This window comes from Merops nubicus, unplaced genomic scaffold (assembly GCF_000691845.1).
Source record: "Merops nubicus isolate BGI_N331 unplaced genomic scaffold, ASM69184v1 scaffold5094, whole genome shotgun sequence".
Taxonomy (NCBI): Eukaryota; Metazoa; Chordata; class Aves; order Coraciiformes; family Meropidae; genus Merops; species Merops nubicus.
The window spans coordinates 1-11,676 of record NW_008606078.1 but is presented as its reverse complement, the minus strand read 5'-3'; the positions used below and the strand labels follow the sequence as shown (position 1 = coordinate 11,676).

The following is an 11,676-nucleotide window of genomic DNA, read 5'->3' as shown; positions in this document are numbered from 1 at the left end:
TCCCTACACATCAGTTTTTTTCCCCCATGAAAATACATTTTGAGTAATTTTCAAGTGCAGTTTATTGTCAAGGAGTAACCCTGCTGCAGTAAGTTATTTATAGATCACTGTATGATCACATTCATAATTTTGTGTGTTCACTTGACTGGTAGAAGTATGTTTCCTGCTACCTCTAATCTTAGCAGGATAACAGAGATGACAAAGTAGACATAATGCACTAATGGAGGAAAAGATGAGCCTGTATTTGTTCCACTCACTCTTCACTTATTTCTCTTAGCTATAGCTGTATCTTGCTGGTGATCATATAACGTCTAAGGTGAAGTATAGAGAGTGAATCTGTGCAATTCTGTGAGGTTTAGCTCCCTTGATTTTTCCATTTTGGAAGAACTCCATCTAGCACAAAAATACTTTTTCACTCGGATGTTGAATTACATCTCTAAAAAGCACTTTACTGTACAAAGACTGTGAAGATTTTATACTATGTTTTATTGTACAAAAATCTTTCTGTTATTTAAAGACCTTGAGGATGAAGGACAACATTGGAGAGGATAGTAACTAATAGAACTAACATTTATAATTAAGAGGTCCTGAAATTATTTTTAATATTTTAAAGGCAGATATTTTTAGTTAGAAAACTGCCTTTATTAATTAATTTCTCACTTTTTAGGAATAATATAGTAATCTCAAATGCATCCAGAAGCTATCTTCCAGTCACATCATATCATATCAGTATTGATATGTATTGCATTTTCTTACAAATTTTAAGGTGACTTAAAGCTATGTGAGTATTTGTCCCTCTGTCTTTCCCATCTTTTCATTCCTGATAATGATGAGGAACTCTGTAATAGGAAGTTTTTGAGGGTTTTTCCAAGGCCAGATATTGAGTTATTTATGACTGTACATTTCTGACTGCATTAAACAGGTTCACTGAAAGTCCCATATAATCATGAGACTGGCTGCAATGGAGGCTAACTAGTTTAAACAGATATTTGCATGAAAATATTAAAATTAAGTTTTCCTATCCCATAAGAATTTTTCCACCTATTTTAATAGTGGTGGGAAGTATAAAACATTCTTTAAAAAAAGGGTTGATTCTCTTATTATGGATTAATCCTTAAATGAAATATTATGTTTAGGTTTTGGTTTATGCTTTGTAAAATATTTAAAAGGAATAAAGAACATTAAAGAAAAGCAGTAATAATGGGATTTTACTTATATAGTAAATATAATATAGATGAGGAGACATTAACAGAAATGAAGTTCTTTCCAAACAATTGAAGCACAATACATGTTCAAAGATGAATGTCATAAAGAAAATTATTTGTTGATAATGATTACAAAAAAAAAATTGAAAGCTTCATGTTGCAAATGTAAATTCACATTTAGTGTTATCATTATTATTGTTCAGTATTGTTATTATTAAAATGCAGTTTTATTGGATTAAGCTACTAAAGAAAGTTCTGGAATCGTAATCATCAACGTCTTTCACAGTTGAACATCAGTCTGCTCAGTGTTTTGTCATAAATAAGTAATTTCTTTCTAGGTGCATGAGAAATGGACTTAGGACTTACAGAAATCTTTTATGGCTCATGTCATTCTTGGAAATTTTGACCATCTTCCACAGATTAAAATAAAAAATTAAAAAGAAGAAATCCAATGGAACGTTTAAGGGTGAAAAAAACTGCATCTGTTTAAAGGAAATATAAAATTTTAAGTCAAACTGATTAGCAAAGTTACGAAAATTAGTAAGACCAGCCAAAAGATTTGAGCAAATTTAAATAAAAAAGATTGGGATCCAGAAGTTCAAGTACTGTAAAACATTTTCAAAACTGCTACTTTACATGATAGTTATGTTTATTTGAGAAGTACTGTTACAGAAACAACAAAATTGTTCTGTGACTCTAAAGAAGGGTGTTGGGTTAATTGTGTCTGTATGCTGGCTGGTCAATAGTACTCTCTAGGGAAATCATAGTAAATTATGAGATTCACTAGAGTTAACAGATTTAAGACTTTTTATAGTACATGCAAAACTGTCTCTATCAGCTTTCATGTCCTACACTACATACAAAGTATTCTGGGGATTTAAAAATAGAGCTAATAGTGTATTATTACTGTGAGTACACAGCTATGTAGTGTGCCTGAAACAAAACCCATAGAACTGTAAAGTAATATAAGTTGGAAGGGACTCCTGTGTTGTCCCTAGGAAGGGTTTTTCACTGGGTGTGCACACACTGAATCAAGTTACTTCTCTCTATTTCTGTTAAGCAAAATAGGGTGCCAGGTATCTTACAACAGCCAGCACCCCCACCACTGCAGGCACATAACATGTATAACAGCACAGGACCCCTGCGTGGTTAGCCCTGTCTCCCTGTCCATCCTGCAACATACATATATAGGCTATCTAATGATTAAAAAACTTTGGGGGGGTTTGGGGAAGTTCCCTAATTAGCATGCACTTTATTAAATTAGGGGGCGTGGTTTTTAACATTATAATTACCCAAGGTTACTTTAGGATACACTCTTGGCTCATCTTTGGCGCAGAAGTTATGTATTTTGTTATCTTATGTCTAAGTCGGCAACTGTGAAAGAACTCATAAAACACATTATTTTGTTTCACCTGCTGTTCAAGGTTAGGTACTTTCCATGGTATCTCAACCATATGACAAACAGAACTTCGTGATAAACTTTTAACCATGTTCTTTTGACATCTCCTGGAGGTCATCTAATCCATCTGCTCAAAGCAGGTAGAATTAGATTGTTTTGCTCGCTGTTCAGGGTCTTGTCTTGGTTCTGAATATCTTGAAGGGTGGAGATCCCACAACTTCTCTGGGCTTGTCTGCCTTTGTGATTAAAAGTAGTAGTTGTAGTAGTAATAATAATAATCTTTTGAGAATACAGCTATTAAGCAATACTGGCCCAGTATCAATCCCTGGAGGATGCTAATTCCAGCTGTCATCTGGACTTTGTACTGCTGATGACATCTTTTTGAACAAGGAAGTTCAGCCAGTTATCTACCTACCTTCTAGTCCTGCAAATACTGTGGGATATTGTGCCTTGCTAAAATAAAGCTACCCACAGCATACACTGCTCTCCTCTTGTCCACAGAACCAGTAACTTCATTACGGAGGCTGGCTAGTAGCTTTATGATACTGAGCTTTTTCCAGTCTACAGGAACTTCCCTTTCAGATATTGATCAGTGACATCAGAACCCTCAGGCTCATCTCATCTGATCCTGTGAGCTTGTGTATGTACAATTGGCTTAAATGTTTTCTCAGTATATTTTCTACTGTGTGGTAATGCTTCATGCTCATGGATTCCACTGGTAGGCTCAGGGATCTTGGTACACTTAAGGTGAACATTTCCCAATGGAAATGGAAGCAAAAAAGGGACTGAGTGCCCCAGCCTTCTCCGTGTTGTTTGTCACTGTGTTGGGTAGTGCATCCGCATTTTCCTTAGCCCTTCCTGTGTTATCAGTGTGGGCCTTTCTTCTGCCTTCCACATCCATTGCTAGTTTCAACTCCAGCTGAGTTTTGGCATTCCTAACGCTACTCTTTGGGCAATATCTTTATATTTTTCCTGTGTACCCCACCCCTGCTTCCTACATGCAGGAGCAGGCTGTTGTTGTGCTTTGAGGTGTCCTTGAAGATTAGCTAGCTTTCCCAAACTTTTCCTTGACCTTTCAGGGTCATCTTCAGTGAGACTCTACCAGAAAGATCCCTTAACAGGCTTAGTTCTCCTCTCCTGGAGTCCTTGTCACCATACAGTCTCTCTTTCTCTGTTCTCTCAGGATTTTGAGTTCCACAGTTTGATGGTTGCTGTAGCCTAGGCTGCCCTTGATATTCACATCCCTGTCCGGTTCTTCCTTGTTTGTGAGTGGCAGGTCTGGCAGAGTGCCGTTGATAGTTTCTGAATTAGCTACATCAAGACATTATTATCAACAGATCCCAGGAATCTCCTGATTGCTATAGTCAGCCTTATTACCCCATCAGCAGATATCAGGGTGGTTAACAGGCCCAAATGAGTATGAGCACCGCAATCATGAAGCTTCTTCCATCTGTCCAACAAAGGCTTCATTGACTTCCTCTTCATTTTTGGGTGGTATATAGCAGGCATCTATCACAATCCATACCCATAAGCACTTCACTACACACAGCCAGGTGTTGGCCTGCAGGTTGCATCCACCCTAACTTGAGCCTTTTCCCCTCACTGGAAGAACTGGGAATATCACCTTGGCTCCCTGCCCTTCATGCTTTACCCCAGTGCTGGGTAGTCACTTTCAGTATGTTCAGAGTGAGCCCTGGTAGTCTTGTTTGTTCCCATGTGAATGAGCAGCAAAGTGTAATAGCCCAAGGGCCACAAGTCTTGCTAGTATTTCCAAAGTGTCCTGAATCTCAGCACCTCATAAGCAACAGACTTCACAATCATGAAATCAGATCAAGTGGATGGATGCCTCTGTTCCCTCCGGCTCAATGACTGTCAGCTGTTGTTTCTGATTTGTGATTTAAACACTTGATTCAGATTCACCTGGCTCTGATGTGTCTTCTGTTAGGTCTGTTCTTCCTGACTTGTTCCTAGGTCACTATACCTGTTCTGTGATTGTGTATCTGTAGTCAGAGGAAAAGCCTTCCTTCTGTTGGCAGAAGTCACAAGTCTCCAGACTGCATCCTCTTGGGAGCCTCCACCCACTACTCCTTTGAGCACAATCTCTAGACTTTCCTTCTCTGCATTGTTTGTGGGTGTTGTCTCTGTCAAGACCTAGTCTTTCTCCTGTGAATCCTCCTGACTGCACACTCATCTCCTTCACAGCCCTTTGTCTGGTGTTGCAGTGACCTGCCCAGAGCACAGTCGCTACAAGGGAGTCCAGTGTCTCACCCAGCCCAAGGAAGGGGCACAGGCACTCCCTAGTGTGTCTGGGAGTGCAGAGCAGCAGCACTTTTGTCTAGGTTGGTGCCGAGGATACTTGTTCCAGGTGATGCCAGAGACCGTGCTCTGGTGGTGTGTCAAACTGTCCCATGGACGCTTGAGCAGAGTGCTGGCCAGCGTGACCTGATAAATACCAGTGGAGGGACACAGAGATAGTAAACCATCATTTAGAAACAAGTAGTTTTAGCTTTCCTCAGAGAATTTTCTTTCTGTAGATGCTTGACTCCTGATGCAGAGGCACGTCCAGACATAGTAGAGGTCAGCTCACTGCTGTCTGATGTGATGATGAAATACCTGGATGATTTATCCACCTCCCATCTCATGTTGGAAAAGAAACTGGATCGGGAGAGGGGACGAACCCAGAGATACTTTATGGAGGCTAACCAAAATGCAGCAGCCTATCACCGTTGGCTCTCCATTTTATCACAAGTAAGTACATGCAGTAGGCTTTATTTTTTCTTACAATTGTTTGCAGTATCTGGGAAAATACGACAGAACAATTTGCTCAGAACATTTTTCCATGCAGGCTCTTTATTTTTAACGAGTTATTTGTTCCTTCTTTTCTGTGGACATGCTTATGCAGGAAAAATAACAGTATCTTAAACCCCAATATAATTCCATGGTGGAAAATGGCATTGTTGTGGAGGTACTTATCTTTTAGATAGTGCCTGATAATGCTTAATTATTGCTGCACACTTATGAATGCTTTGTGAATAGGACAATATGTGCTTGGCTAGGGTGGAACAAATTGATAATCTTGTGTATGATTCACAATGACACCTAGAAAATGGAACCTACACAAATATAATTTTTAATTACAGATTGCTAAATAAAGTGCAGTGATGCTGATAAGATATTTGCTCATGATTTCTTGCTGTCTGAGACTGTTCTTAGAAATACTTCTCAAAATTCTGCTGTTTAGTTCAGGCTACATTTTAAGCACTCTTCATGAAGGACATCAGTATTTTACATATGAATGAAAATTCTTGTTATGGTGTGAAGCAAAGTTGTAATTTACACAACTACTCTTCTCTGTTCAGCTATTGTATTTCTCTTAGATTCCTTTTGTCAGGGCTCAGTAGTTTGCACTGAAGAGCCTCTAAGTAGAACTGGTTTTCAGGAACACCTGGTCCCAAACTCAGGGATATATATGTATGTGTGTGTATATATATATTATTACTTTTTTTTTTCCAATATGTCCTTTGTTTTCACCTTCCTGGCCAAACATAAGACTTTGTAGAAATTGTTCATCTTTTTCTTCAGTATTTTTTCAACCTAGCAGTCCAAGACCATTATTTGTATTATACCATTTTTTTTTTTCAGTATAAAGGATGATTAAAACTTCCTGAAAAACCTTAACAAACCATTGTCATTTGAAATGTAAGAGGTATTGAAATGAAAGAAAGATACAGAGTGGAATTTCTCACTTAAAACAGTATGAACAATTATCTTCCGTGTTTTTTGAGCTTTCTTACCCTATATATTGTCATTATTTTTTAGTATATTGATATAGTCATTCTCTTGTATAACTGTGAAGAAATTTGCAAAAAAAAAAAATAGTATGGATGGAAGGCTGCTTGATTTGAAATTTCAGTGTAGTTATCCTGTCTTTGAGAGAGGAGAGCCTTATGCTGACATTTGTGTGACATGATAGAATGAATAGTTTTACATTGAAGTTAGAGTACTTCTGTATTATACAAATACTTGGAAACTATACCTATCTACCAAAACAAGAAAAAAAATGCATCTGTATTTTGGGGGATAATGGCTAATCTTCTCAAGGAAGGAATACTGTAATGCTAGTTCCACTCCACTTGATATTTTATTATGTATATTAAGAGAAACAGGTTCAATGGGAGTATCTAACAAAGATCCAGAGCACTGCAGAAGTTGAGGGGAGTATGGCTCAGTAATGGGAAGTGGGAGACCTAATTGTGTGTCCTTGCTGTAAATAAGATAGAACACATCAGGCTGGGTTCTTTCCAGTTCCAGAGGAGTGCTACAGGGCTTAGAAACAGAAGGAGCCATGCAGTTCCTTTGTTCCCAGTATTGTAGGAAATTTTTGTGAAGTTAGAGGATTTCTAAGAAAGAGAATAATAATTCCTGAAAAGTTTAACTTTTGAAAAAAAAGATAATGTTCTGACTAAAAGTACTAGGAAGAATTTCAAGCAGCTGTTTCTGAAACAAAAACTGGACAACCTAATTCATCTTACTCAAGGCCCCCATGTCCACATCCAAGTAATTTGCCATTTTTCCATGATGTCAGAGAATTCACTCTTTCTGACATGTAGCTCAATGCTTTGTTGAAGTCAGCTATCTTACACTTCGTTTTCTCTCCACTAAAATACAGTTATGGCCCCCTTTTTCATCTTGGTTGTGTCATATTGTGAATGTTTCTGAAATAAAGAGTGTGCTCTCTGTCCCGGGTTATGGAACTAAGCAACAGGGATCTTTTGGAGCCAGAGTGGAATCTGTTTTATAAGCTTAAGACCAGTGTGGAAGCTGTTAAGTAGGCAATTAAAAGGCAGGTCAGTAGATGATGTTGGATAAGAGTAGTTACCTTGCCTGGCAAGTATAGCATTAAATCCATGTTTGAAAATAATCCTAATACAAAAAATCATTATCAGCTCTCCACATAAATTCTTATCTTTCCTTGTTTTCCATAGAAATTGTTTATGTAAGAACAGGAGAAGTAGGGTTGGAAGGTGTTTAATAGAGTTAGTGTGTTCAGTTCTGAAAGGTTAATGTTGCTGACAACACAGGGTACTGAACAAATAATAATAATAGTGGTAATTACCTCTCACATACTATTGACCAACTTGAAATGAAGGATACCATGTTTTCATATTCTGGGAAGGAAAAGGTGGAGGGGGAAAAAGTAGTTTGTGTAAGGTCACCAAACAGACCAGTGGCACAGTTGAGTTTTCTGTGTTCCAAGCCAAATGCGAGTATCAAAACAGCAGTTAATTTAACTAATAATGACAGTATCTTTCTAATATTTTCCTTTAAAGAGATGAGAGGGTAGTCAAATAATAATTTGATTACTTCCTTGAGGTACATAGGTTTGAAAAATTTAGATGTTATTTTGGCTGTTCACAAAAAACTTGAAATAAGTTATGTTTATTACTTTGGAAATGTGTTTTCCATTAATGTTCATTTACTGCACATATCCTGAAGTGTTTTTAACTTAGAAATAATGCTTAGAAGCTCTTGATAAGCCAGTGTCTTCATGTACTGTTTGACATATAAATAGAATAACTTTTTTTTTTTTATTGCATGATTTTTTTAATGTCCATACATCTAAACCAGTATGGAATGATGAATACTGAAATCTGTCCTATATTTTTAATGTGTGAGAGAAAATTGTAAACTTCGTAATTGGAGTCTGTCGGCTCAAATTTTGCTAATCTTTTTTAGCTATTTGTACCTCCTGCTGCTTCAGAGAATATGTAAAAACGTCAGACATAACAGAAGACCTGGCTGATCAGAGTAACTTTCTTTTCCCAATTTGTGAAGTTCTGATCCATGGCGCACATGTTCTGTCACATTCTTTCTCTGTACCAGGTTTTTGTAATACACCATTTTTTTTCTCTTTGGGAAATTAAGCTTATTTTAATTTTTGTGTTAATAATGTCAACAGAATACACATTTTATTTCTAAATCCATAAATGAAAATCTATGAAGTCAAACGAAGTTATGCAGTGTTTTTGTTAAAACAACTGCAAAGAATATATTTGGTTTTGAAACACTTAGAAAGGAACAGTTTAATATTGCAGCAATATAGTCCAACCTTTAGGTTAGAATATTCCGTTCCTATTTTTATTAAAAATTGATTACTCAAAAGTTATTAAAAATTTTATTAAAAACATTGGGGTGATAGTACACTGCTGCACACAATTCCTATTGCTTTGGGAATGAGTGAGAGCTCAGGAATGTCATGAAAGCTTAGCATTCCAGAAATTGTTTTCTTCTTCCTCCTGTCACTCTACTGATTTTGTTCTGACACCATTCTGTTTTAACATTTATGTAGCAGGTACTGGAATTAAAATTTAAATGTTAGAAATTACAGTTGGTGTGATAAGAAGAAAGTTAAGATTTTATTCTGTTTATGTTTGGAGAATTAAATAATTATGCAATAACTGTTTCACAGATATATTTTAAGAGTTGCTGAGTGTAGAACATAGTTATCACAACCAGATTACTACCTGTGGGAATGTATGATCACCCTATTAAGGACATACCCATAATATGTTTAATTCAGCTTGAATTTGTTCGTGTATCAAAATGCCTTAATAGAATTACAGAATATAAAACAGGGAGAATTGTCAGACATTATCTTGCCCACCTCCCAGCTTTAGAGCTACCTGTCACTCTTGTGAAATATTTGACCAGGCAGTCATAAAAATACCAAGTGATTTGCCTTGCTCTCCCAAGGCAAACTATGCCAAATTAGGGAACAGTTTGGAACCAACAGAAATGCAAAATACAGTCTTTACAGGAAGCAGCCACGTCTGAATGAGTGGTGTGTTTTCTTTTTTTGGGGAGGGTTTGGTTTGGTTTTGTTTCTTTTTTCCATCTGAAGATAATGTCTGGAAAACCATAAGGATGCCTGAAGCACAGCCAGAAGATAGTTGGAAATCCTGGTCATGCTCAGAGCATGTAAATGCTGTGCTGGATATCATGTCTGCAGTTAGTCTGATGCTTTCAGAAAATGTGGGTCTTGCTTTCTGTGCTTGACAGAGTAGATGTGTTACATATTTCGTTTCCAGGAGATGTTAGATAGACATATGCATGTCCGCATATGGGATGTATATGACACTTAAATTTTTCAGACCCACTCTTAAATGTCATATAAAGTGCTCTGAGAATATCCCTGAACACTGCATTTGCTGAGCACGTTCAAACCCATTACACAGTGTATGAACACATATTTCTCTCTGCAGTGTACCAGACTGATGCAATAGTTGAACACTTAATTACTGCTAGGTGGTTTTAAAGTCTAACCTAAATTTTACTCATGACATCTTAAGCTGCTGACTTTGACCTTCTTACAGAGTCAATATATAAGAATTATTTATTTTCTTTTATATGTTGTATCTCCCCTCTCTAATTTTTTTTGATCAAATAATCACACTGTCTTACAGGTCATGTTTTGTAGGCCTCTGATTATTCTGATTTCTCTCCTTTGCTGTCTTTCCACATTTTTTAAGTGTATAGAATCATTTAGGTTGGAAAAGACCTTTAAGATCCTCAAGTCCAAACATTATTATTATGTGTAGTGTTCAAAACTGAACTTAATTACTCTGAGAACCTTGCTGGGACCATGTAGAAAGATTACACAATTCTTATGGATGATTCTCTTATTTATACATCCCAGTATGATGTTTACCTTTTCAGAAGTGTGGTATTGTGGAGTCATGTTCTGTTTCTGGTCCACCAAAATCCCCATATCTTTTCCTACAGAGCTGCTGTGTGGTCATACCTTCTTCAGTCTGTGCATTGGTACAGTTTCTTCTCTCTGCTCATATAATTTTGCATTCTTCCTATTTAAATTTCATCAGTTGTTTTAGTTTCTCCAGTTTCTGAAAACTTTTTGACACCTATTGTCACTTGCATTGGCGCAACTGGAGTATGATGTATACACTGTAATATGATATATGTTGTGAATGTATCACAGTCTAGGCACATTTAGTAGGCACTCTATCTGTGTCATTATGTAGATTATAATTATAAATGTAATTCAGTGACAGCATTGAACAGTTTTGGAACAAGAAAGTGACCATGAAAAATGGTGCTCACTCTACCCATTTTCAGTTTAACAAACGCTCAAAGTAGTTACCAGATAAAGTATAATTTTTGTAGTCAGTTATACAGCCACCTCGTGATTTTGTCTGGTTCACACTTCTCTAGCATTCTTGTAAGAGGTCATGAGAAATATTGTCAAAAACCTTACTAAAACCATTATAAATAATATGTACTTCTTGTTCCTAATGCACAAGAGCTATTACCCTGTTACAGAAAGACATACAATGGTTTAGTATGTTTGGGATTTTTTTTCTTCTGACAATTTCATGATAGCTGTTACACATTTTATCACTTTCTTCTAGCTTTTAACAAATAGTTTAACAGTGGAAGTAGTTCTGTTATTTTTCCTTGAAATAGAAATTAAATTGTCTAGTATAATGTAGGAATTACTCATAATAAAAAAGATTAATTAAACACTGTTTCTAAATCCCACCAGAGAGCTCTATTTTTCCTAAAGACAAAAAGTTTAGTTCTTCTGGACAGCAATATGGTAAAATAGAGCTAAACAAGCAATCAGCATCTTTATTTCGCTTTAGCCTACATTTTTTTTTTTGATGGTGTTAATTTCAATTTATGAGAGATTAAATTCCTGTTGGAAGTTGAAAAGACTACTTTAGGTTTTACTTTTCCAAAAGTACAGTGTATCTGATTTCATAGCAGTAAAGATGACCAGTGAAGAGAGACAGTATAAGAATACAGGGTATGGATGAAGAGTCTCAGCTTGTAGACAGGTTTTTCTTCATGTCTGGGACAAAAATTTCAGGTATTTCCAGAGACGCTTTTACTCAGTCATAAAGAAAGATGAATCCTAGGATAAAAAAAATTAATTGGTTCATAATTTGAATATTTTTTGTAAAAGGACTCTTCTCCCTTAGATTTCCTTTTGAACTGTTTGTTCATACTAGAAGGCAGAGTTTGTTTCAACAATCATAGAATCATAGGGGTTGG

At 36.5% G+C, this 11,676-nt stretch overlaps 1 protein-coding gene across 1 annotated transcript in view; it reads left to right on the top strand.

Annotated features, from left to right (window-relative positions):
* The window catches only part of NEK10 (NIMA-related kinase 10), a gene marked incomplete at its 3' end in the record, with an annotated part of 63,077 nt that extends 57,725 nt beyond the window's left edge, over positions 1 to 5,352 (top strand). The window contains exon 25 of the mRNA XM_008939521.1: positions 5,139 to 5,352. Coding sequence (XP_008937769.1) covers positions 5,139 to 5,352 — 214 coding nt within the window. The remainder of the gene's footprint in view (positions 1 to 5,138) is intronic.
* Between the last annotated feature and the right edge of the window lie 6,324 nt (positions 5,353 to 11,676).